This window comes from Coregonus lavaretus (assembly GCF_964263955.1).
Source record: "Coregonus lavaretus genome assembly, chromosome: 26".
In the NCBI taxonomy this organism is placed as follows: domain Eukaryota; kingdom Metazoa; phylum Chordata; class Actinopteri; order Salmoniformes; family Salmonidae; genus Coregonus; species Coregonus lavaretus.
The window spans coordinates 30974048-30996638 of NC_140013.1; the positions used below are offsets into that span (position 1 = coordinate 30974048).

At 44.7% G+C, this 22591-nt stretch overlaps 2 protein-coding genes across 3 annotated transcripts; one reads left to right on the forward strand and one right to left on the reverse strand.

Moving 5' to 3' along the window:
* The first annotated feature begins 1247 nt into the window (after positions 1–1247).
* Positions 1248–16869, forward strand: LOC311102236 (V-set and transmembrane domain-containing protein 5-like). Its single transcript, XM_084143495.1, has 4 exons — positions 1248–1627; positions 14285–14611; positions 15048–15191; positions 15303–16869. The coding sequence occupies exons 1-4, from the start codon at positions 1552–1554 to the stop codon at positions 15332–15334; spliced, it is 579 nt and encodes a 192-aa protein (XP_083999621.1). The 5' UTR covers positions 1248–1551; the 3' UTR covers positions 15335–16869.
* LOC311102235 (mediator of RNA polymerase II transcription subunit 17-like) lies at positions 15828–22330 on the reverse strand (the record flags this gene model as incomplete). Of its 2 annotated transcripts, none has more annotated exons than XM_084143494.1 (12): positions 22264–22330; positions 20366–20636; positions 19810–19973; positions 19280–19499; positions 19017–19153; positions 18667–18901; positions 18276–18406; positions 17880–18064; positions 17495–17632; positions 16596–16713; positions 16189–16348; positions 15828–16036 (listed from the first exon to the last, which is right to left on the reverse strand). In XM_084143494.1, the coding sequence occupies exons 2-12, from the start codon at positions 20604–20606 to the stop codon at positions 15828–15830; spliced, it is 1938 nt and encodes a 645-aa protein (XP_083999620.1). In that variant the 5' UTR covers positions 20607–20636; positions 22264–22330. The 2 variants fall into 2 exon arrangements, with proteins under 2 accessions (XP_083999620.1, XP_083999619.1); XM_084143493.1 differs by lacking the exon at positions 22264–22330 and adding an exon at positions 21777–21833.
* Between the last annotated feature and the right edge of the window lie 261 nt (positions 22331–22591).

Here is a 22591-nt window from a genome sequence, read left to right on the forward strand (position 1 = left end):
TGTGCACCAACACACTGAACATTGTAATGTTAGAGCTGTTTAATACTGTGTCCGTGTGAAAAGTAGGGAATTAGCTAGGGAAACTGACAGATCAATAACGTTACATTGCCATACTGACTAATAAAACTGACATTGCACTGAAAAAAACGTCAGAATATCAATATTAAATCGTTTGGCCGATGGTTTAATCATCTGATTCAGGTCTAGTGTGATTGAGACAAAAATAATAGTTCATGTTAGCCAACTTTTGGCCAGCTCTCTCTCGAATGGTAAATCAATTGGCGAAAGCTAGCAAAGTTAATTTACTTCTGAAACGGGACAAAACAAAGGCTACAAAACATGTCCATACAAACAACAGCTGTTAGATATCGATATGAGGCGTCTATTATTACTATCTGACAGATAACTAGAGGCTAGAGATGACCTGGCTGTGGTAGCTACTCACTAGCGTAGTTTATTCATTCCCTCAGTCGAGAGCTGATGAAACATTAGCTAACGTTACATGTCAGTTACAATACTAGCTCAGCACTGCGAATAAACACTAGTTTCGTTTTTTTCTGTTAAGTTAAACAGCAGTTACCTTGCCAGCTACATCAGTCAACTAAACAGTAGCCACTTTCTGCTCAGTTTGCTTTAACAACTCGGTGAAAGAGCGCAACACATACACACTGAACTATCCCGTACTGGTCCACTCCAGCCAGCCTTCCAGAAGCTTTGCCTGTCAGCAGGCTCTGTTGTGTCCGCGTGGTCCTAAATCCAGCTGGTTGAAAACACTCCAAACAGCCTACCCGACCGCTCGGAGGCATCCGCATGGTCCTAAAGCACACCAAAGCCGCTTTTTGTATCACATTGCAATGATGAAACAGGTTGGGACAAAAATGCCATTTCATGACCCCTCCGTCCCCAGTGAATGTTTCGCCCCTGATTATCTGCCTCAAAAATAAGCTATTGCAACAGTGACCAGGCAGCCAATAGGCAAATTGGATCTGTGATATACTATATTGTAACTTCTATTCATGTGGCCATCATAGAGAGGTGCAGTCATCTTAGAATAAATCTATGAATAGACACTCCTCCCTGTCTGACCTGCTCAGCAAGGTGTGTCCAAGCTCGAATGCCATTTAATCATCCCACGGTGGTGCATTTGTGGGAGGCAGTACAAGGAGTCCATACAGGCGTGTCTCTGTGTGTGTGTTTCCACATGAGTGTTTACTCTGTTATTGGCTCCCTCCCTCCCTCTTTCTCTCAGTGTGTGTTTCGTAGTGTGAATGTTTACACAGTGAAATCTCCTGCTGATCCTGTCTGATAGGTGAGGTGCGGTTGCACAGGCAGAGCAGCTTAGGTAGCCAGAGAACACAGAGCTGAGAAGGACAGAAGAGAAAATCACTGTTTTCCACCAGATTAAGACATTAACAACACACTGAGAATACAAAGGAAGGAGGAACACAGGAAATAATGGATTTTGAGATAAGCGAAAAGCGAACGCTCCAGAATGCGGAATGACCCAGTAGACACTCTGTACTGGTGAGAATAGATGGACCTAGGGTTCTAATGTGGCCACTGAGGCTCTGGGACACACAGGAAGTCGCTCTTTTCTTCAGCATCACATTGTATGTGTGCCACCTAGGTATGTATCCTACCCATACATGGAAACACTTCTGTGAGCATGAATCCATGTATGAAAATACTGATTTGTATGTGTTTTAAATGTGTGAGTGCTTGTGCATTTAAGGGCATGCCTATGTTTGCCTCAGGGTGTATGATGTATGCCAAGCAATTTCAGAATAAACTTTCTTCTGGTATCAGTTGAATAACTTTTAGTATTCCCCAACTTTTGCTCTGATGTGGTTTATACCGGTGTATCAGAATAATAGTACAGTTAGACACACAGTGGTTTGTTAATTCACCAAAACCTGGATAAGCCATGATGGTTTCAAGGCATACCTCTGGCAGCCATAATGTTTCTCTGTCATTCTTTCCATTCTTTAACCAAATTCTTTGTGCATGCTTCATCTTGTGTGTACGCTTCTTCTTGTGTGCACACACCTTTAGTTGGACTGGTGTGTCTGAGTCAGTAATTCACATTGATTGCAACATATCTTACATGAGAAAACAACCGAAAGCAGGTGGCCATGAGGACAATTCAAACCCATCAATCAATCAATCAATCAAATGTATTTATAAAGCCCTTTTTACATCAGCAGAGTGAAAAGTGCTTATACTGAAACCCAGCCTAAAACCCGAAAGAGCAAGCAATGCAGATTTAGAAGCACGGTGGCTATGAAAAACTCCCTAGAAAGGCAGGAACCTAGGAAGAAACCTAGAGAGGAACCAGGCTCTGAGGGGTGGCCAGTCCCCTTCTGGCTGTGCCCGGTGGAGATTATAAGAGTACATGGCCATTTAGGCCAGATCGTTCTTCAAGATGTTCAAACGTTCATAGATGACCAGCAGGGTCAAATAATAATCACAGTGGTTATAGAGGGTGCAACAGGTCAGCACCTCAGGAGTAAATATCAGTTGGCTTTTTATAGCCTAGCATTCAGAGGTCGAGCCAGTAGGTGCAGTAGAGAGAGAGAGAGAGAGAGAGAGAGAGAGAGTAGGAGTGAGAAAAGATACAGGGAGATGGGGAGAGAGAGGGTCGAAACAGCAGGTCCGGGACAAGGTAGCACGTCTGGTGAACAGGTCAGGGTTCCATAGCCGCAGGCAGAACAGCAGAAACTAAGATCTCACCCATTGCACAAGCCCGAGGGGGTGCAAAACCGGACAGGAAGATCACGTCAGTGACTCAACCCATTCAAGTTGAGATTAGCTGGAACTAAGTGATTCACCCCTTCTAGGGACGGCATGGAAGAGCATTATCAAGCCAGTGACTCAGCCCCCGTAATATGCTCAGAGGCAGAGAATCCCAGTGGAGAGAGGGGAGCCAGCCATGCAGAGACAGCAAGGGTGGTTCATCACTCCAGGAAAAAAAGCTGCTCTTTAAATATTTTATATACTGTACCAGTCAAAAGTTTGGACACACCTACTCATTCAAGAGTTATTCTTTATTTTTACTATTTTCTACATTGTAGAATAGTAGTGAAGACATCAACACTATGAAATAACACATATGGAATCATGTAGTAAGCAAGAAAGTGTTAAAAAAATCAAAATATATTTTATATTTGAGATTCTTCAAATAGCCACCCTTTGCCTTGATGACAGCTTTGCACACTCTTGGCATTCTCTCAACCAGCTTCACCTGGAATGGTTTTCCAACAGTCTTGAAGGAGTTCCCACATATGCTGAGCACTTGTTGGCTGCTTTTCCTTAACTCTGTCATCTGACTCATCCCAAACCATATCAATTGGGTTGAGGTCGAGGAATTGTGGAGGCCAGGTCATCTGATGCAGCAATCCATCACTCTCCTTCTTGGTAAAATAGCCCTTACACAGCCTGGAGGTGTGTTGGGTCATTGTCCTGTTGAAAAACAAATGATAGTCCCACTAAGCCCAAACCAGATGGGATGGCGTATCGCTGCAGAATGCTGTGGTAGCCATGCTGGTTAAGTGTGTCTTGAATTCTAAATAAATCACAGACAGTGTCACCAGCAAAGCACCCCCACACCATAACACCTCCTCCTCCATGCTTTATGGTGGGAACTAAACATGCGGTTTGAACCAAAAATCTCAAATTTGGACTTCAGACCAAAGGACAAAGTTCCACCGGTCTAATGTCCATTGCTCGTATTTCTTGGCCCAAGCAGGTCTCTTCTTATTATTGGTGTCCTTTAGTAGTGGTTTCTTTGCAGCAATTCAACCATGAAGGCCTGATTCACACAGTCCCCTCTGAACAGTTGATGTTGAGATGTGTCTGTTACTTGAACTCTGTGAAGCATTTATTTGAGCTGCACTTTCTGAGGCTGGTAACTCTAATTAACTCTGGGTCTTCCATTCCTGTGGCGGTCCTCATGAGAGCCAGTTTCATCATAGCGCTTGATGGTTTTTGCGACTGCACTTGAAGAAACTTTCAAAGTTCTTGAACTTTTCTGTATTGACTGACCTTCATGTCTTAAAGTAATGATGGACTGTTGTTTCTCTTTGTTTGAGCTGTTCTTGCCATAATATGGACTTGGTCTTTTACCAAATAGGGCTATCTTCTGTATACCCCCCCCCCCCCCCCCCCACACACACACACACACACCTTGTCACAACACAACTGATTGGCTCAAATGCATTAATAAGGAAATAAATTCCACAAATTAACTTTTAAGAAGGCACACCTGTTAATTGAAATGCATTCCAGGTGACTACCTCATGAAGCTGGTTTTGAGAGAATGCCAAGAGTGTGCAAAGCTGTCATCATGACAAAGGGTGGCTATTTGAAGAATCTCAAATATAAAATATATTTTGATTTGTTTAACACTTTTTTGGTTACTACATGATTCCATATGTGTTATTTCATTGTTTTGATGTCTTCACTATTATTCTACCATGTAAAAAATGTAAAAACAAAGAAAAACCCTTGAGTGAGTAGGTGTGTCCAAACTTTTGACTGGTAGTGTATGTTCGTCAAAAGAGAGATCAGGGTCCAGAGTAACATCGAGGTCCTTCAAAGTTTTATTTGAGGCGACTGTATAACCATCAAGATTAACTGACAGATCAAACAGCAGATATCTTTGTTTCTTGGGAACTAGAATTAGCATCTCTGTTTTGTCCAAGTTAAAAATTAAAACATTTGCTGCCATCCACTTCCTTATGTCTGAAACACAGGCTTCGAGGCTAGGCAATTTTGGGGCTTCACCATGTTTCATCGAAATGTACAGCTGTGTGTCGTTTGCATAGCAGTGAAAGTTTACATTGAGTTTCCGAATGACATCCCCAAGAGGTAGAGTATACACTGAGTGTACAAAACATTAGGAACACCTGCTCTTTCCATGACATAGACTGACCAGGTGAATCCAGGTGAAAGCTATGATCCCTTGTTATTGATGTCACTTGTTAAATGTACTTCAATCAGTGTAGATGAAGGGGAGGAGACCAGTTAAAGAAGGATTGTCAAGGCTTGAGACAATTGAGACATGGATTATGTATGTGCACCATTCAGAGGGTGAATGGGCAAGACAAAATATTTAAGTGCCTTTGAACGGGGTATGGTAGTAGGTGCCAAGCGCACTGGTTGGAATGTGTCAAGAACTGCCACGCTGCTGGGTTTTTCATGCTCAACAGTTTCCTTTGTGTTTCAAGAATGGTCCACCACCCAAAGGACATCCAACCAACTTGACACAACTGTGGGAAGCATTGGAGTCAACATGTCCTGTGGAACGCTTTTGACACCTTTTAGAGTCCATGCACCGATGAATTGAGGCTGTTCTGAGGGCAAAAGGGGGTGCAACTCAATATTAGAAAGGTGTTCCTAATGTTTTATACACTCAGTGAAAACAATAGTACCGTAGTCCTAAAACGGAACCTTGAGGAACACCGATACTTACCATAGATTTTTCAGAGGACAAACCATCCACAGAGACAAACTGATATCTTTCCTACATATAAGATCTAAACCAGGCAGGAACTTGTCCCTGTAGCTAGTCGGAAGACTTCCAATTTGGTGGAGCGCCATTTCCATTCCAATTTTCTGGAAGCTTGCTTCAGGGCTTTGGTATTTTCTGTATACCAGGGAGCTAGTTTCTTGTGACAAATGTTTTTGTTTTTAGCGGTGCGACTGCATCTAGGGTACTATGCAAGGTTAAGTTTAGATCCTCGGTTAGGTGGTCAACTGATTTTTGTACTCTGCCATCCTTAGGTAGGTGTAGGGAGTCTGGAAGGGCATCTAGGAATCTTTGGGTTGTCCAAGAATTTATAGCACGTGTTTTGATAATCCTTGATTGAGGTCTTAGCAAAATATTTGTTGCAATTGCAAACGTAATAAAATGGTGGTCTGATAGTCCAGGATTATGAGGAAAAACATATTGATCCACAATATTTATTACACAAAACTAGATCCAGGGTATGATTGTGGCAATGTGTAGGTCGCAAGACATGTTGGACAAAACCCACTGAGTCGAAGATGACTCGAAAGCCATTTGGAGTGGGTTTGTGGACTTTGAAGTCACCAAAATGTTTTATATTATCTGCCATGACCACAATGTCCAATAGGAATTCAGGGAACTCAATGAGGAAAGCTGTATACAGCCCAGGAGGCCTGTAAACAGTAGCTATAAAAAGTGATTGAGTAGGCTGCATAGATTTCATGACTAGAAGCTCAAAAGACAAAAACGCTGCAATGTTTTTATTTTTTATTTTATTGAAATTTGCATTCATAAATGTTAGCAACACCTCCGCAGTTGCGGGATGCTCAAGGGATATGGTCACTAGTGTAACCAGGAGGAGAGGCCTCATTTAACACAGTAAATTCATCAGGCTTGAGCCATGTTTCAGTCAGGCCAATCACATCAAGTTTATGATCAACGCTGAAGCTATGTTGCACTTGGTGACCTCTGACTGTTTCATCCTAACATCATTGGTGCCCACGTGGATAATAAGATCCCTATACCATCTACACTCGCCAGTTTTAGCCTCAGCCAGCACCATCTTCAGATTAGCCTTTACGTTGGTAACCCCTGACCCCTGGTAAACAATGTATGATCGCTGGATGATTCTTTTTAAGTCTAATATTGCAGGTAATGGAGTCACCAATGACTAGAGTTTACAATTTGTCAGAGCTAATGGTGGGAGGTTTCAGACCCCATAACGGGTGGAGGAGAGACCTGGGAAGGCCCGGGCTCTGACTTTGACTCGTTGCTTAGTGGGGAAAACCGGTTGAAAGTTTCTATCGGCTGAATGAGCGACACCGGTTGAACATGCCGACAGCATTTCTTTCCAAAAGCCATCAGCTTGTTTGGCAGGTTTCAAGCAAGACAAACTAAGAACAACCTGTTATTAAAGAGAAACTGACACAGAATACCTCAGTACCTGGTGTAGAGTGTTTTCTTACTGGTCTCAAGACTGACTTGGACACGACTTAGGCTTTAGGCTTTTAGGCGTGCACATCACTGACGACCTGAAATGGTCCCTTCACACAGACAGTGTGGTGAAGTAGGCGCAACAGCGTCTCTACAACCACAGGAGGCTGAAGAAATGTGGCTTGGCCCCTAAGACCATCATGAACTTCTACAGATGCACCATTGAGAGCATCCTTTTGGGCTGTATCACCGCCTGGTACGGCAATTGCACCATCTGCAACCGCAGGGCTCTCCAGAGGGTGGTACGGTCAGCCCAACGCATCACTGGGGGCACACTGCCTGCCCTCCAGGACATCTACATCACCTGGTGTCACAGGAAGGCCAAGAAGATCATCAAGGACCTCAGCTACCCGAGCCACGGCCTGTTCACCCCACTACCATCTAGAAGGCAGAGATAGTACAGGTGCATCAAAGCAGGGACCGAGAGACTGATAAACAGCTTTTATCTCCAGGCCATCAGACTGTTAAACAGTCACCACTAGCCATCATCCGCTTAGTACCCTTCCCTGAGAGGGCTGCCTTGCTTCTAGCTCTTAGGAATGATGTATTATTTCTTACGTTATTAGCCCCCAAAATTGTTTGTGTTATTACATACAGCCGGGAAGAACTATTGGATATCAGAGCAGCGGTAACTCACTACTACCAGCATTGCGACCAGGAATATGACTTTCCTGAAGCGGATCCTTTGTTCGCAACCCCCAGGGCAATTGAACTGATTCCAGAGGCCGACCCAAAACAACGCCGGAGGTCCTAGGAGTGGTCTTCTAGTCCGACTTAGGAGGCGTGCACACCACCCACCGCTTCCAAGTATATTACTCGCTAATGTTCAGTCTCTGGATAATAAAGTTGATGAGCTCAGGGTGAGGGATTCTTTCCATAGAGACATCAGGGATTGTAACATACTCTGTTTCACGGAAACATGGCTCTCTCTGGAAATACTGTCCGAGTCGGTCCAGCCAGTTGTGTTCTCAGTTCATCACGCAGACAGGAATAAATATCTCTCCGGGAATTAGAAGGGCGGAGGTGTATGTTTTATGATTAACGACTCATGGTGTAATTGTGATAACATACAGGAACTCAAGTCCTTTTGTTCACCCGACCTAGAATACCTCACAGTCAAATGCTGACCGTATTATCTCCCAAGAGAATATTATTTGGTTATAGTCACGGCCGTGTATATCCCCCCTCAAGCCGATACCACGACGGCCCTCAAAGAACTTCACTGGACTTTATGCAAACTGGAAAACACATATCCTGAGGCTGCATTTATTATAGCTGGGGATTTTAAGAAAAAGCAAAGTTGAGGAAAAGGCTACCGAAGTTCTATCAACACATTGACTGTAGTACTCGCGCTGCTAAAACACTCGACCACTGCTACTCCAACTTCCGGGATGCATACAAGGCCCTCCCCTGCCCTCCTTTCGGCAAATCTGACCACGACTCCATTTTGCTCCTCCCTTCCTATAAGCAGAAACTCAAACAGGAAGTACCCGTGCTAAGGACTATTCAACACTGGTCTGACCAATCGGAATCCACGCTTCAAGATTGTTTTGATCATGCGGACTGGGATATGTTCCGGGTAGCTTCAGAGAATAATATCAACGTATATACTGATACGGTGACTGAGTTTATCAGGAAGTGTATAGGTTGTACCCACTGTGACTATTAAAACCTACCCCAACCAGAAACCGTGGATAGAAGGCAGCATTCGCACAAAACTGAAAGCGCGAACCACCGCATTTAACCATGGCAAGGTAACTGGGAATATGGCAGAATACAAACAGTGTAGTTATTCCCTCCACAAGGCAATCAAACAGGCAAAACGTCAGTATAGGGATGAAGAGGAGTCGCAATTCAACGGCTCAGACACGAGACGTATGTGGCAGGGTCTACAGACAATCACGGACTACAAAAGGAAAACCAGCCACGTTGCGGACACAGGCGTCTTTCTTCAGGACAAGCTAAACACCTTTTTCGCCCACTTTGAGGATAATACAGTGCCACCGACGTGGCTTGCTACCAAGGACTGTGGGCTCTCCTTCTCCGTGGCCGACGTGAGTAAGACATTTAAGCGGGTTAACCCTCGCAAGGCTGCCGGCCAAGTTGGCATCCCTAGCCGCGTCCGCAGACCAGCTGGCTGGTGTGTTTACGGACATTTTCAATCTCTCCCTATCCCAGTCTGTTGTCCCCACATGCTCAAGATGGCCACCATTGTCCCTGTACCCAAGAAAGCAAGTGTAACTGAACTAAATGACTATCGCTCCGTAGCATTCACTTCTGTCATCATGAAGTGCTTTGAGAGACTAGTCAAGGATCATATCACCTCTACCTTACCTGCCACCCTAGACCCACTTCAATTTGCTTACCGTCCCAATAGATCCACAGACGATGCAATCGCCATCACACTGCACACTGACTTATCCCATCTGGACAAGAGGAATACCTATGTAAGAATGCTGTTCATTGACTATAGCTCAGCATTCAACACCATAGTACCCTCCAAGCGCATCATTAAGCTTGAGGCCCTGGGTCTGAACCCCGCTCTGTGCAACTGGGTCCTGGACTTCCTGACGGGCCGCCCCCAGGTGGTGAAGGTAGGAAACAACATCTCTACTTCGCTTATCCTCAACATTGGGGCCCCACAAGGGTGTGTGCTCAACCCCCTCCTGTACTCCCTGTTCACCCATGACTGCGTGGCCAAGCACGTCTCCAGCTCAATCATCAAGTTTACAGATGACACAACAGTAGTAGGCTTGATTACCAACAATGACGAGACCGCCTACAGGGAGGAGGTGAGGGCTCTGGGAGTGTGGTGCAGGAAAATAACCTCTCACTCAATGTAAAAAAAACAAAGGAGATGATCGTGGACTTCATGAAACAGCAGAGCGAGCACCCCCTATCCATTCCTCGGCGTACACATCACTGACAAACTGAAATGGTCCACCCACACAATCAGTGTGGTAAAGAAGGTGCAACAGCGCCTCTTCAACCTCAGGAGGCTGAAGAAATGTGGCTTGGCACCTAAAACCCTCACAAACCTTTACAGATGCACAATTGAGAGCATCCTGTCGGGCTGTATCACCGCCTGGTACGGCAACAGCACCGCCTGCAACCGCAGGGCTCTCCAGAGGGTGGTGCGGTCTGCCCAACACATCACCGGGACCAAACTACCAGCCCTCCAGGACACCTACAGCACCCAATGTCACAGGAAGGCTAAAAATATCATCAAGGACAACAACCACCCGAGCCACTGCCTGTTCACCCCGCTATCATCCAGAAGGTGAGGTCAGTACAGGTGCATCAAAGCTGGGACCGAAAGACTGAAAAACAGCTTCTATCTCAAGGCCATCAGACTGTTAAATAGCCTTCACTAGCACATTAGAGGCTGCTGCCTATATACATAGATTAGAAATCGCTGGCCACATTAATAAATGGAACACTAGTCACTTTAATAATGTTTACATACAGTGGGGGAAAAAAGTATTTAGTCAGCCACCAATTGTGCAAGTTATCCCACTTAAAAAGATGAGAGAGGCCTGTAATTTTCATCATAGATACACGTCAACTATGACAGACAAATTGAGGAAAAGAAATCCAGAAAATCACATTGTAGGATTTTTTATGAATTTATTTGCAAATTATGGTGGAAAATAAGTATTTGGTCACCTACAAACAAGCAAGATTTCTGGCTCTCACAGACCTGTAACTTCTTCTTTAAGAGGCTCCTCTGTCCTCCACTCGTTACCTGTATTAATGGCACCTGTTTGAACTTGTTATCAGTATAAAAGACACCTGTCCACAACCTCAAACAGTCACACTCCAAACTCCACTATGGCCAAGACCAAAGAGCTGTCAAAGGACACCAGAAACAAAATTGTAGACCTGCACCAGGCTGGGAAGACTGAATCTGCAATAGGTAAGCAGCTTGGTTTGAAGAAATCAACTGTGGGAGCAATTATTAGGAAATGGAAGACATTCAAGGCCACTGATAATCTCCCTCGATCTGGGGCTCCCCGCAAGATCTCACCCCGTGGGGTCAAAATGATCACAAGAACGGTGAGCAAAAATCCCAGAACCACACAGGGGACCTAGTGAATGACCTGCAGAGAGCTGGGACCAAAGTAACAAAGCCTACCATCAGTAACACACTACGCTGCCAGGGACTCAAATCCTGCAGTGCCAGACGTGTCCCCCTGCTTAAGCCAGTACATGTCCAGGCCCGTCTGAAGTTTGCTAGAGTGCATTTGGATGATCTAGAAGAGGATTGGGAGAATGTCATATGGTCAGATGAAACCAAAATATAACTTTTTGGTAAAAACTCAACTCGTCGTGTTTGGAGGACAAAGAATGCCGAGTTGCATCCAAAGAACACCATACCTACTGTGAAGCATGGGGGTGGAAACATCATGCTTTGGGGCTGTTTTTCTGCAAAGGGACCAGGACGACTGATCCGTGTAAAGGAAAGAATGAATGGGGCCATGTATCGTGAGATTTTGAGTGAAAACCTCCTTCCATCAGCAAGGGCATTGAAGATTAAACGTGGCTGGGTCTTTCAGCATGACAATGATCCCAAACACACTGCCCGGGCAACGAAGGAGTGGCTTCGTAAGAAAAAAAGTTTTCTTAGCACTTTTAATGATAAAGGCTTTAAACATTACTCGATTCAGTCTGCCTATCCGTGACGTCATCGCCCCGCGCCAGCAGCAGCGCAAAGGCGCAAAGACAACAAAACATAGCATGGCGGACGACAGAGGAGAAGCCGACGAGCGAGAAATTATCAAGCCACCATTGCGGTCCTTACAAGAAACAGGAATCTAGGAAACTTCACCTGCACTGTCCAGTATCCAGGTATTTATTTCAGTCACACTGTTTTTTTGGCTAAAAGGTTACTGAATCGATTTCAAGTCACTGAATCGTTTCGGATCGTATCGTTCTAAATGAACCAATATCGTCCTTGAATCGTATCGACAACCACGAATCGTGATACAAATCGAATCGTTGTTAAAACGAATCGTTACACCCCTAATATATATATATATATATATATATATATACACTGCTCAAAAAAATAAAGGGAACACTAAAATAACACATCCTAGATCTGAATGAATTAAATAATACTTTTTTCTTTACATAGTTGAATGTGCTGACAACAAAATCACACAAAAATTATCAATGGAAATCAAATTTATCAACCCATGGAGGTCTGGATTTGGAGTCACCCTCAAAATTAAAGTGGAAAACCACACTACAGGCTGATCCAACTTTGATGAAATGTCCTTAAAACAAGTCAAAATGAGGCTCAGTAGTGTGTGTGGCCTCCACGTGCCTGTATGACCTCCCTAAAACGCCTGGGCATGCTCCTGATGAGGTGGCGGATGGTCTCCTGAGGGATCTCCTCCCAGACCTGGACTAAAGCATCCGCCAACTGCTGGACAGTCTGTGGTGCAACGTGCCGTTGATGGATGGAGCGAGACATGATGTCCCAGATGTGCTCAATTGGATTCAGGTCTGGGGAACGGGCGGGCCAGTCCATAGCATCAATGCCTTCCTCTTGCAGGAACTGCTGACACACTCCAGCCACATGAGGTCTAGCATTGTCTTGCATTAGGAGGAATCCAGGGCCAACCGCACCAGCATATGGTCTCACAAGGGGTCTGAGGATCTCATCTCGGTACCTAATGGCAGTCTGGCTACCTCTGGCGTGCACATGGAGGGCTGTGCGGCCCCCCAAAGAAATGCCACCCCACACCATGACTGACCCACCGCCAAACCGGTCATGCTGGAGGATGTTGCAGGCAGCAGAACGTTCTCCACGGCGTCTCCAGACTCTGTCACGTCTGTCACATGTGCTCTGTGTGAACCTGCTTTCATCTGTGAAGAGCACAGGGCGCCAGTGGCGAATTTGCCAATCTTGGTGTTCTCTGGCAAATGCCAAACGTCCTGCACGGTGTTGGGCTGTAAGCACAACCACCACCTGTGGACGTCGGGCCCTCATACCACCCTCATGGAGTCTGTTTCTGACCGTTTGAGCAGACACATGCACATTTGTGGCCTGCTGGAGGTCATTTTGCAGGGCTCTGGCAGTGCTCCTCCTGCTCCTCCTTGCACAAAGGCAGAGGTAGCAGTCCTGCTGCTGGGTTGTTGCCCTCCTACGGCCTCCTCCACGTCTCCTGATGTACTGGCCTGTCTCCTGGTAGCGCCTCCATGCTCTGGACACTACGCTGACAGACACAGCAAACCTTCTTGCCACAGCTCGCATTGATGTGCCATCCTGGATGAGCTGCACTACCTGAGCCACTTGTGTGGGTTGTAGACTCCGTCTCATGCTACCACTAGAGTGAAAGCACCGCCAGCATTCAAAAGTGACCAAAACATCAGCCAGGAAGCATAGGAACTGAGAAGTGGTCTGTGGTCACCACCTGCAAAACCAGTCCTTTATTGGGGGTGTCTTGCTAATTGCCTATAATTTCCACCTGTGGTCTATTCCATTTGCACAACAGCATGTGACATTTATTGTCAATCAGTGTTGCTTCCTAAGTGGACAGTTTGATTTCACAGAAGTGTGATTGACTTGGAGTTACATTGTGTTGTTTAAGTGTTCACTTAATTTTTTTGAGCAGTGTATATACATATATATATATATATATTCCGGACTCTAACATTGGTCATTCTGATATTTCTTAATTTCTTTCTTTTTACTTTTTGGATTATGTGTGTATTGTTTTGTATTGCTAGATACTACTGCACTGTTGGAGCTTGAAACACAAGCATTTCGCTGCACCTGCGATAAAATCTGCAAATCTGTTTATGCGACCAATAAACTTTGATTTGAGATGTAGCGAAGAGCCAGAATCAATGTGTCATCTCAAAGTAATTTGATGACAGCAAACCCATCATACAGTATGAAAATATGTTATGTAATGTCTGTTGTGGACTGAAAACATTCTGTCTTTTGTGGAGAGGTTGAATATTAACTGGTGGTTATGTAAGGGAGTAGGGTAAAGGGGGGTATTTCTTCTGTCAGAACTGAGGGGCCAATTGTGCTCTAAAGAAGAAAAAGGTAGTTGATCCCTTGCTCATAAAAAAGGCAAGTGGGAAGTCATGAAATTACTATGGTGATAACATGTCAATAACACATCAGTGTGTAGGTAATAATATGCTGATTTATATGATTCTAAAATACTAATCAGATAGATCAGGTTCTCTCTATCTATCATACATTAACCACCACTGTTCCTCTCTCTTTCACTTCCTCCCTCCACTATGATCTTCCTCTGGCAGCTGGAGCCATCTTGATACGATCTCCTGAGCAGAGTCTGACCAGGCCTGTCCAACAGGATGTATTGTTCTCTGTGGACATCTCCTGTGTTGGGATTCCCACCATACAGTGGACCTTTATGTCTGGCAGGGTGAGCAGAGACATTGGGGCCTGGCAACCTGGGGGGTATACCAATGTATCAGAGGACTACATGGACAGAATCCACACATACACTAATGGATCTATGGGACTGTCGGACCTACGTATTCAGGACGCCGGTTTCTACGTGATCACTGTGACTGAACTGTCCGGGAGCAGCAAAGATGCAGGATTTGTCTTGAAGGTGGAAGGTGAGTGGATAGTGGGCGCAGGCCTATATGTGGTCCTCTGTAGCTCAGCTGGTAGAGCACGGCACTTGTAACGCCAAGGTAGTGGGTTCGATCCCCGGGACCACCCATACACAAAAATGTATGCACGCATGACTGTAAGTCGCTTTGGATGAAAGCGTCTGCTAAATGGCATAGTATTATTATATAAAATGTGGCATTTTGCTTTAGGCTACAATGTTAGTGTTTCATCATAGCTGACATTTACAAGAACCCCTTTATGGAACTGTTTTACTCTCAATCCTGGAGACAGTTTCTGTAGCAGCCTTATGGTGTTATTGAACAGTATCTTTATGAGTAGTTCAGTACAAGTGACCATCATTGAACTCTACCTTTATGATTAAGCTAGTTTAGTGGAAATGAGAATTAACATTGTGTGTTCTCCCTCACTGTGTTGTAGAGGTTCTGTATGAGGACTTCCAGTATCTGTCAGTGTTTGCTGTAGTTCTGGCCTCCCTGGCTGGCTTTCTCATGGTCTCCATGTGGCTCATGGACAAAGCCTACTGCCGGATCAAGGCATGGAGACATAGGAGGCAGATGCCAGGTAAATACTTTTAGAATGATTTTGGTGTAATAGAAACATTTAGTAATTCAATGAGTGTACTCGGTTTGTGTCATTGAAATTCTCTTTTTTTATTATTATTATTATCTCCAGAGAATGATATAACGGAGCTGCAACCTCTCTGATATGAAGATATATGACAAATCCACATGATACTGCCCAACAACCAATCTGAGCTAAAATGAAAGACTCATTTTATAAATCAATGAAAGCGTCCACAGCGTGTAAATATCACCAAGTTACTGATTCCAGGAACAGATGAAGGATTGTCAACCTACGTGCCTCAAGACTAGCTGCATGTATTATTTTACTGTAATAAAAACACATTAAAACTGTATACACAACAGCTGATATTAATCAATGCTATTTTATATAAGGAAACACACTGACAAGTGGAAACAAAATATATATTTATTTTCACAGCTGAGGTCTGTTTCTTTTACTGTAACATTTTAAATCGAAAAAAATATATATACATTGGCACAGGTCCCAGTTAAGTCAAATGTCCAAGCAAATCTACTAACATCAAAGCATGATTTCCACAAAAGTGGATCAAGTTAGGATTCAGCCCATAGTAAAAATCAGAGCGAGAGAGTGTGTGTGTGATAGTGGACAGACCTAAGGACAGAGGGTGAGGGCAGCCATGAGAAGCTCCATCTTGTAAACAAAGTTGCGTCCCTCCATCTTGCTCCAGTGGACCTCCTTGTAGGGCCCTCGCAGCTGGTTCCACTTCCCATCCTGGATGACATCAGACTTGGGCAGCTCCTTGCTCTTGTTGCGTGGGAACTGGACCAGGACCTTACAGCCACTCTCTGGACCATTACGTACTGGAAAAGATACAACACATTAATTTGGACAAATATTAGCATTATCTTATAAGTTTCAGTCATTCAGATCGTCATGAGTTTTTGGACTAAATGAGCTGTTTAAGGTGAATGACTGCCAATATGCCAGTGATTGATTGATTGAACGACGGTACCTGAGATGGCGTATTCCCCATTGGAGGAGGCAACGGTGATGGCCGAGGCGTTTCCGATGCTCTCCACAGAGCCCAGGCCCACATGGTTACTGAAGCTCAGAACATGCCAACCCATTACCTTAGCCAGCTGCTGTACCGCATGGACCTGGTGCTGAGACATCTGTAGTACCAGGGGACAGGGGGGAACTGTTACTCACACTAATTCAGACAGGAAGCTACAAAAAGGCTACATCAATACTTTGAAATGGATTTGAATAAAGGTTTCCGAGAAGAACTAGGTCTAGCAAATGCATCTAGTTATACATACAGAAAGCATTTTATGTGGCTTCTAGCTATACTTGACTGTAATACAGAGTACATAAACAGCAGTAGGTGGTGGTGTGAGAGCAGTCAGTGTGTCCCCTGACCTGGGAGAGGAGGAAGTCCTGCAGCTCCTGTTCCTGGTGAGAGAGGGTGATGACACGGCCGTCCCTGTGCACCACTCGGATCTGCTCAACCCCTATGTTCAGCTGCAGCTGGATAGACCTGCACACACACACAAAAGGTCATGGAACAGTCTTTCTCCATGGTCAAAGTTTTTTCTAGACATGACTTTTACCGAACATTGAAAAAGCTGAATAATTGCCCAATTCAATTGGTGGTAATTAATTAAAGTGAAACCTCTTCTGTTGTTCGAACACGGAACCTACTCTTTTCCTTTTAATTCATTCTCCAATCTCACCATATGTTCTATTCTAGAGGATATGTCGCCACTTCCTGGCCCAGAAGTCTATTCTCTGAACACTGTCCCCCAATCTATGTATAAAGAGTACTCTGCCTCTGTTGCTCTGGCCTAGCCAGTCCTCCTGGCTTTGACAGTACTCTGCCTCTGTTGCTCTGGCGTGGCCAGTCCTCCTGGCTTTGACAGTACCCTGCCTCTGTTGCTCTGGCCTAGCCAATCCTCCTGGCTTTGACAGTACTCTGCCTCTGTTGCTCTGGCCTAGCCAGTCCTCCTGGCTTTGACAGTACTCTGCCTCTGTTGCTCTGGCCTAGCCAGTCCTCCTGGCTTTGACAGTACTCTGCCTCTGTTGCTCTGGCCTAGCCAGTCCTCCTGGCTTTGACAGTACTCTGCCTCTGTTGCTCTGGCCTAGCCAGTCCTCCTGGCTTTGACAGTACTCTGCCTCTGTTGCTCTGGCCTAGCCAGTCCTCCTGGCTTTGACAGTACTCTTCCTCTGTTGCTCTGGCCTAGCCAGTCCTCCTGGCTTTGACAGTACTCTGCCTCTGTTGCTCTGGCGTGGCCAGTCCTCCTGGCTCCTGCTCCACTTACTTGCAGATCTGCTCATAACCCTGGGAGGTGATGAGGACTTTGACGCTGGACTCGTACACATCATTGATGTTGGACCAGTGGGCCTGGATCTGGGGGTCTTCTATACGGCTGGCCAGGCTGGCGATGGTCCGCGCCGTCCTGAAACAAACACGAGGGGTGGACTTGCAGTCAATGTTGAGTTGCTGTCCTGTAAAAATCTAATTCAGTAACATACTGTTTCATTGTGCAAACATTTTCCTGATTTGTGATTTTACAACAAAGATAGGAGGTGCTTTGAGTGAAAGAACAAGCCTGACAGGAGATCATTTTATAAAAAAAATATGTAAAACAGTATGATAGTATTAGCTTGTCATTGATGTGTGATGTGGTGTGTGTTTGTGCCTACCTGCTGCGTAGGAAGATGTGTTTGGCCTGTTTGATGATCTTCTCCAGTAAGCCCTCATTCTGCTGCAGGTTGGAGATCTCAGCCTTGTCGTAGGCCATGGGCCCCGCCATACGCTGCCTCTTGTGGCCAAAGGGAGCGCTAGCTGGATGGGGCATTACTATTGAACTCAGGGTCTGCTTGTGGAACTGTGGGTGGGAAGGATGGGCATTTATATTGATCAATATGTATCACAGTTCACACAATCAGCAGTGGTGCATATGTATAAGATTTTTTTTTAACATGGGGGACTTAGTATGGTCAGTATCTATCTGAGTACGTCTTTGGTCAACAATACAATTACTAGACGGTCAGGTTCAATTTAGTTCCATAATTTTCCACACAGACAAGCGGACCCACCTCTCTCATGAGCTGGTGCAGGTTGTGTTCTAAAACGTAGAGGTGGTCGTCAGGTTTGGGTTTCTCTGGCGACGCCCTCTGGTTCTTCTTCTCTCCAGTGGAGTGACACAGAGAAATTAACAACTGGAGACCTGCAGGGAGGATAGACAACCTTAATGGTGGTGTAATAAAGAAATCTCCTAGAGTAGGACTCTGCACACCTGACGAGGGGTGAATAACAGCAAAATAACAGCAAAAGCATATCTGGACACTTAGAACGTACTACTCCAGGTAACACAGACAAAAGAAAACATTTCAAATGCATTAATTTTGCAAAATGCATGGTTTCATGGAGTATACATGTTCCATAGGCTACAATAACCCCCCTAAAAGCATTGTAAAGAGTCATCACCTGGGAAGGGTTGAGAGATGATCTGGTTCTTGACTACGATGTGGGGGATCTGGGACTTGATCTGAACCGCCTCCCGGGACAGCTGAGCGAAGATCTCCTTACAGAGCAGCACGTTCTGAGCAGCCTCCAGTTTCACATGCCACGGCTGAGTGCCTGCTTTAGCTTTAGGCTGCCTCCTGAACAGGCTCACCGTGCCTAGGTCACCTATGTCAGGGGCTTGTTTCTGGATTGAAACCTGGAAGACAACACATAACAATGTTTAAGAGGCCAGGCCGAACATTGACATCATCACAAAGAGGTATGTTCTCTGAGCTGAGGAAAAGTTCAAAGGGCCAGCAGTCTCTATTCACTTTGATGTAAGCTGATCCCTCCAGATCACTGGGGATCTGGACGTTCAGTGGACAGTAATCCTCCGGGAGCTTCTTGTCTAGGTCAATGTCTGTGTTCTTTATCACCTCAAAGGTGCCGGTATGAGGAAACAAGGATCCTGCAGAGCGAGACATGGCATTAGAAATGAGCTATATAATGTCAGAAAAACACTGAATGTGCAGACGGTGGTAAATACTGCAATGACACTAAATGACACATTTGAGCAGAGTTAAAGCCTCCATACCTGCGCTCCTGTAGCTGAGGTCTCCCAGGATCTTGTCTCCTACTTTGCGTAGTTTCCACTGAGAGCGGAGCCGCAGCAGCTCTGAGTTGAAGTCCCTCTGTCTCCTGTTCTCCTGGTTCTCCGCCACTGACTTGGTTAGTTTCTCTGCCCCCTTCAAGAGCAGCTGAGCTGCTGTGGCCAAAGACTTCTTCTTACTGATGAGCTGGAACACCTGGGGTGTCTAGAGTAGGGCGTGAGGTAGGGAGTGGGGAGGTCAGAGGAGAGAGAGTGAGGTCATAAGTACATGTCAAATAGTCCAAAGTGGCTTCATATCCATCTGCAGTGACCTCAAAACACAGGATAGGTAAAAGTAAGCAATATGTTGGATGTGAATTGTGTACCAGGAATTTGCTTTCATTGTCAGTCTAGTTCTTCCACATCAGTGCAAATCAAATGAAGACAGAATGAAGAATGAAGAGTGAACCACTTGAGACTACTGAGATGCATTGAAAAGATTAAAGTCCTGAGTAAAGCCACTTAGCTTGGCCTACCTTTCCGGCTGAGGGGTCCTGGGACACTGGGTCCAGCGCCATGTACTTCTTCTCCTTGACTACGCTGAGGACGTCGTATAGCACACACATCTCCGTCAGGGAGCTGCGCAGGTTGTTACGCACAGAGTCCCAGGGCCACAAGGACGGCTGGAACTTCACTGTGGCTGGAAGAAGAAGGAGCAGGTATCAATCAACCATTCTGTTCAGACCAACTCCCTACAGAGCGCTTAATAGAAATCATAAATGTTGCTACGGGACCATACCAGACGCGTGGCAAGGAAACAAAACAAACATTTATTTATTTTCCAAGCTATAACACACAATATTTTACAAACAGCAGGTTTTTAAAGGACCAAAGAGAGTGAACTGCTTTGTGTTTTCATTTTTGCCATGGAAAAAATATTACGATATTGGTATCATGTCTATCAGATGGTCTCAGGAACATAAGGTATGATAGGTTTTCGATAATAACTCTCCAAGGCAGAAATAATCACTTTACAGTCAACTAATGAAGCTGGTGTAGACAAACACTGAATGTGTCCATAGGGTGACATACCTTCATCCTCCTCTGGCTCTTGCTTCCCCCACTCCTGGGGGTCCCTGGGCTCTACTTCCGTCCCCTCTTCATCGGAGTCTGATCCCTGGCCAAAGTCAATCCTCTGGGCTAGCTTGGCCAGGTTCTGGGACATGGACAAGGGAGGGACATATGTCTCCATGCCATCTAGAGACACCTCCTGGACCTGCTTCTCGCAGGACGACTCGATGCTGACACGCACTGCTGGACCACCACCCGACATGATGATGGCGAAGAGGAGTCACACCTAAAACTTCACACACAAAACCATTCTAATCACTACATTTTACCCACCATAACTATGATCACAGACCAGGGCAAATTTATACAAATAAGTAGCTCGCTAAAAAGACTACAGCTAGCCATGTAGCAAATATATACTGAACAAAAATATAAACACAACATACAACAATTTCAAAGAATTTACTGAGTTACAGTTCATATAAGGAAATCAGTCAATTGAAATGAATTCCTTAGGCCCTAATCTATGGATTTCACATGACTGGGCAGGGGTGCAGCCATGGGTGGGCCTTGGAGGGCATAGACCCACCCACTGGGGAGCCAGGCCCAGCCAATCAGAATGAGTTTCCCCCCCCAAAAGTGCTTTATTACAGACAGAAATACTCCTCAGCAGCACCCCCCCAAGCAGGTGAATAAGCTGGATGTGGAGGTCCTGAGCTAGCATGGTTACACATGGTCTGTGGTTGTGAAGCCGGTTGGACGTACTGCCAAATTCTCTAAAATGACACTGGAGGCAGTTTATGGTAGAGAATTGAACATTCAATTCTCTGGCAACAGCTCTGGTGGACATTACTGCAGTCAGCATGCCAATTTTACGCTCCCTCAAAACTTGAGACATCTGTTGCATTGTGTTATGTGACAAAACTGCACATTTTCAAGTGTCATTTTATTGTCCCCAGCACAAGGTGCACCTGTGTAATGATCATGCTGTTTAATTAAGCAGCTTCATGATATGCCACACCTGTCAGGTGGATGGATTATCTTGGTAAAGGAGAAATGCTCATTAACTGGGATGTAAACACATTTGTGCACAACATTTGAGAGAAATAAGCTTTTTGTGCGTATGGAAAATGTCATGATTTTTTATTTCAGTTCATGAAACATGGGACCAACACTTTACATGTTGCGTTTATATTTTTGTTCAGTGTAGTTGGCAATGAGTGATGCTAGACATTATTATATACTGTAGCTAGCTAAATTAACTTTAGCATTGGCTAACAACAGATAGCTAGCTAAACAAAGCAAGCAAGCCAGTCCGCTGAGCCCAGTATAAAATCGAGCTCCCTAATGCACATTACAATTAGCTAGACGTGGAATACAGTCGATTTTCAACAGAACGTGAGATAGCTAGCTAGATAGAGATATAGCTTACGGTTCAGAAAGGGCGACTTTTGCAATGTCTTCTTCGTGTGTACTGTCCTGCAGAACTACCACTGGAAGTGGGCTATGCTGCCACCTACAGTGCATTTCGATGTACAATATGGGTAACGTTACATTCCAGAAAGGCATTGCGTGCCCTTAAATTGACATATGGAATTGTTTTAAGATGGTCATACTATGGATCATTTAGCTATTTGATTTTGAATTGCAGGACCCTTTAGGTATATAAATATATATATAAACATTTGATAAATTTTTTTATAGAAACACATTGAATATCACATTCATAAATGGCAAAAAGGACAGCCAAAAAATAAATAATAAGAAACAAGGTTTTGAAGTGTCTGTCCTAAATCTAGGATATATTAAAAAACTCAGGAAATATATATATATTTTCACACATATTTAACCCCTTTTTTTGGGTAGGCACAAAACTACCTTAATACTTCCATTCGTTTTTTAAAACCAGTACTGGTTACCTTCAGACAAGTCCCGTGACACTTGTGGGGGTCGTAGAGCAAAACGGAGAACACCATCGTGTTCGTGTCTCCCCTTTCCATAATAATAGTTTGTAGGTCAAACCGGTCACCTTTTGGTCATGATGTAACGCATCCAATCACATGATTCAGCGCGCTGTTTAAAAATAGGAAGTGACGTTTAAACGAAATAACGCTTTCACTCGTTGGCATGGATTTTGGCTAATAAACAACACTTTGGAGGATGACTTTGCAACGCATTTGAACGTTAGTTACTTCAAATTAGCATTGTTTTGTTTATTTGTTTAGCTAATCCATCATCAATATTTAA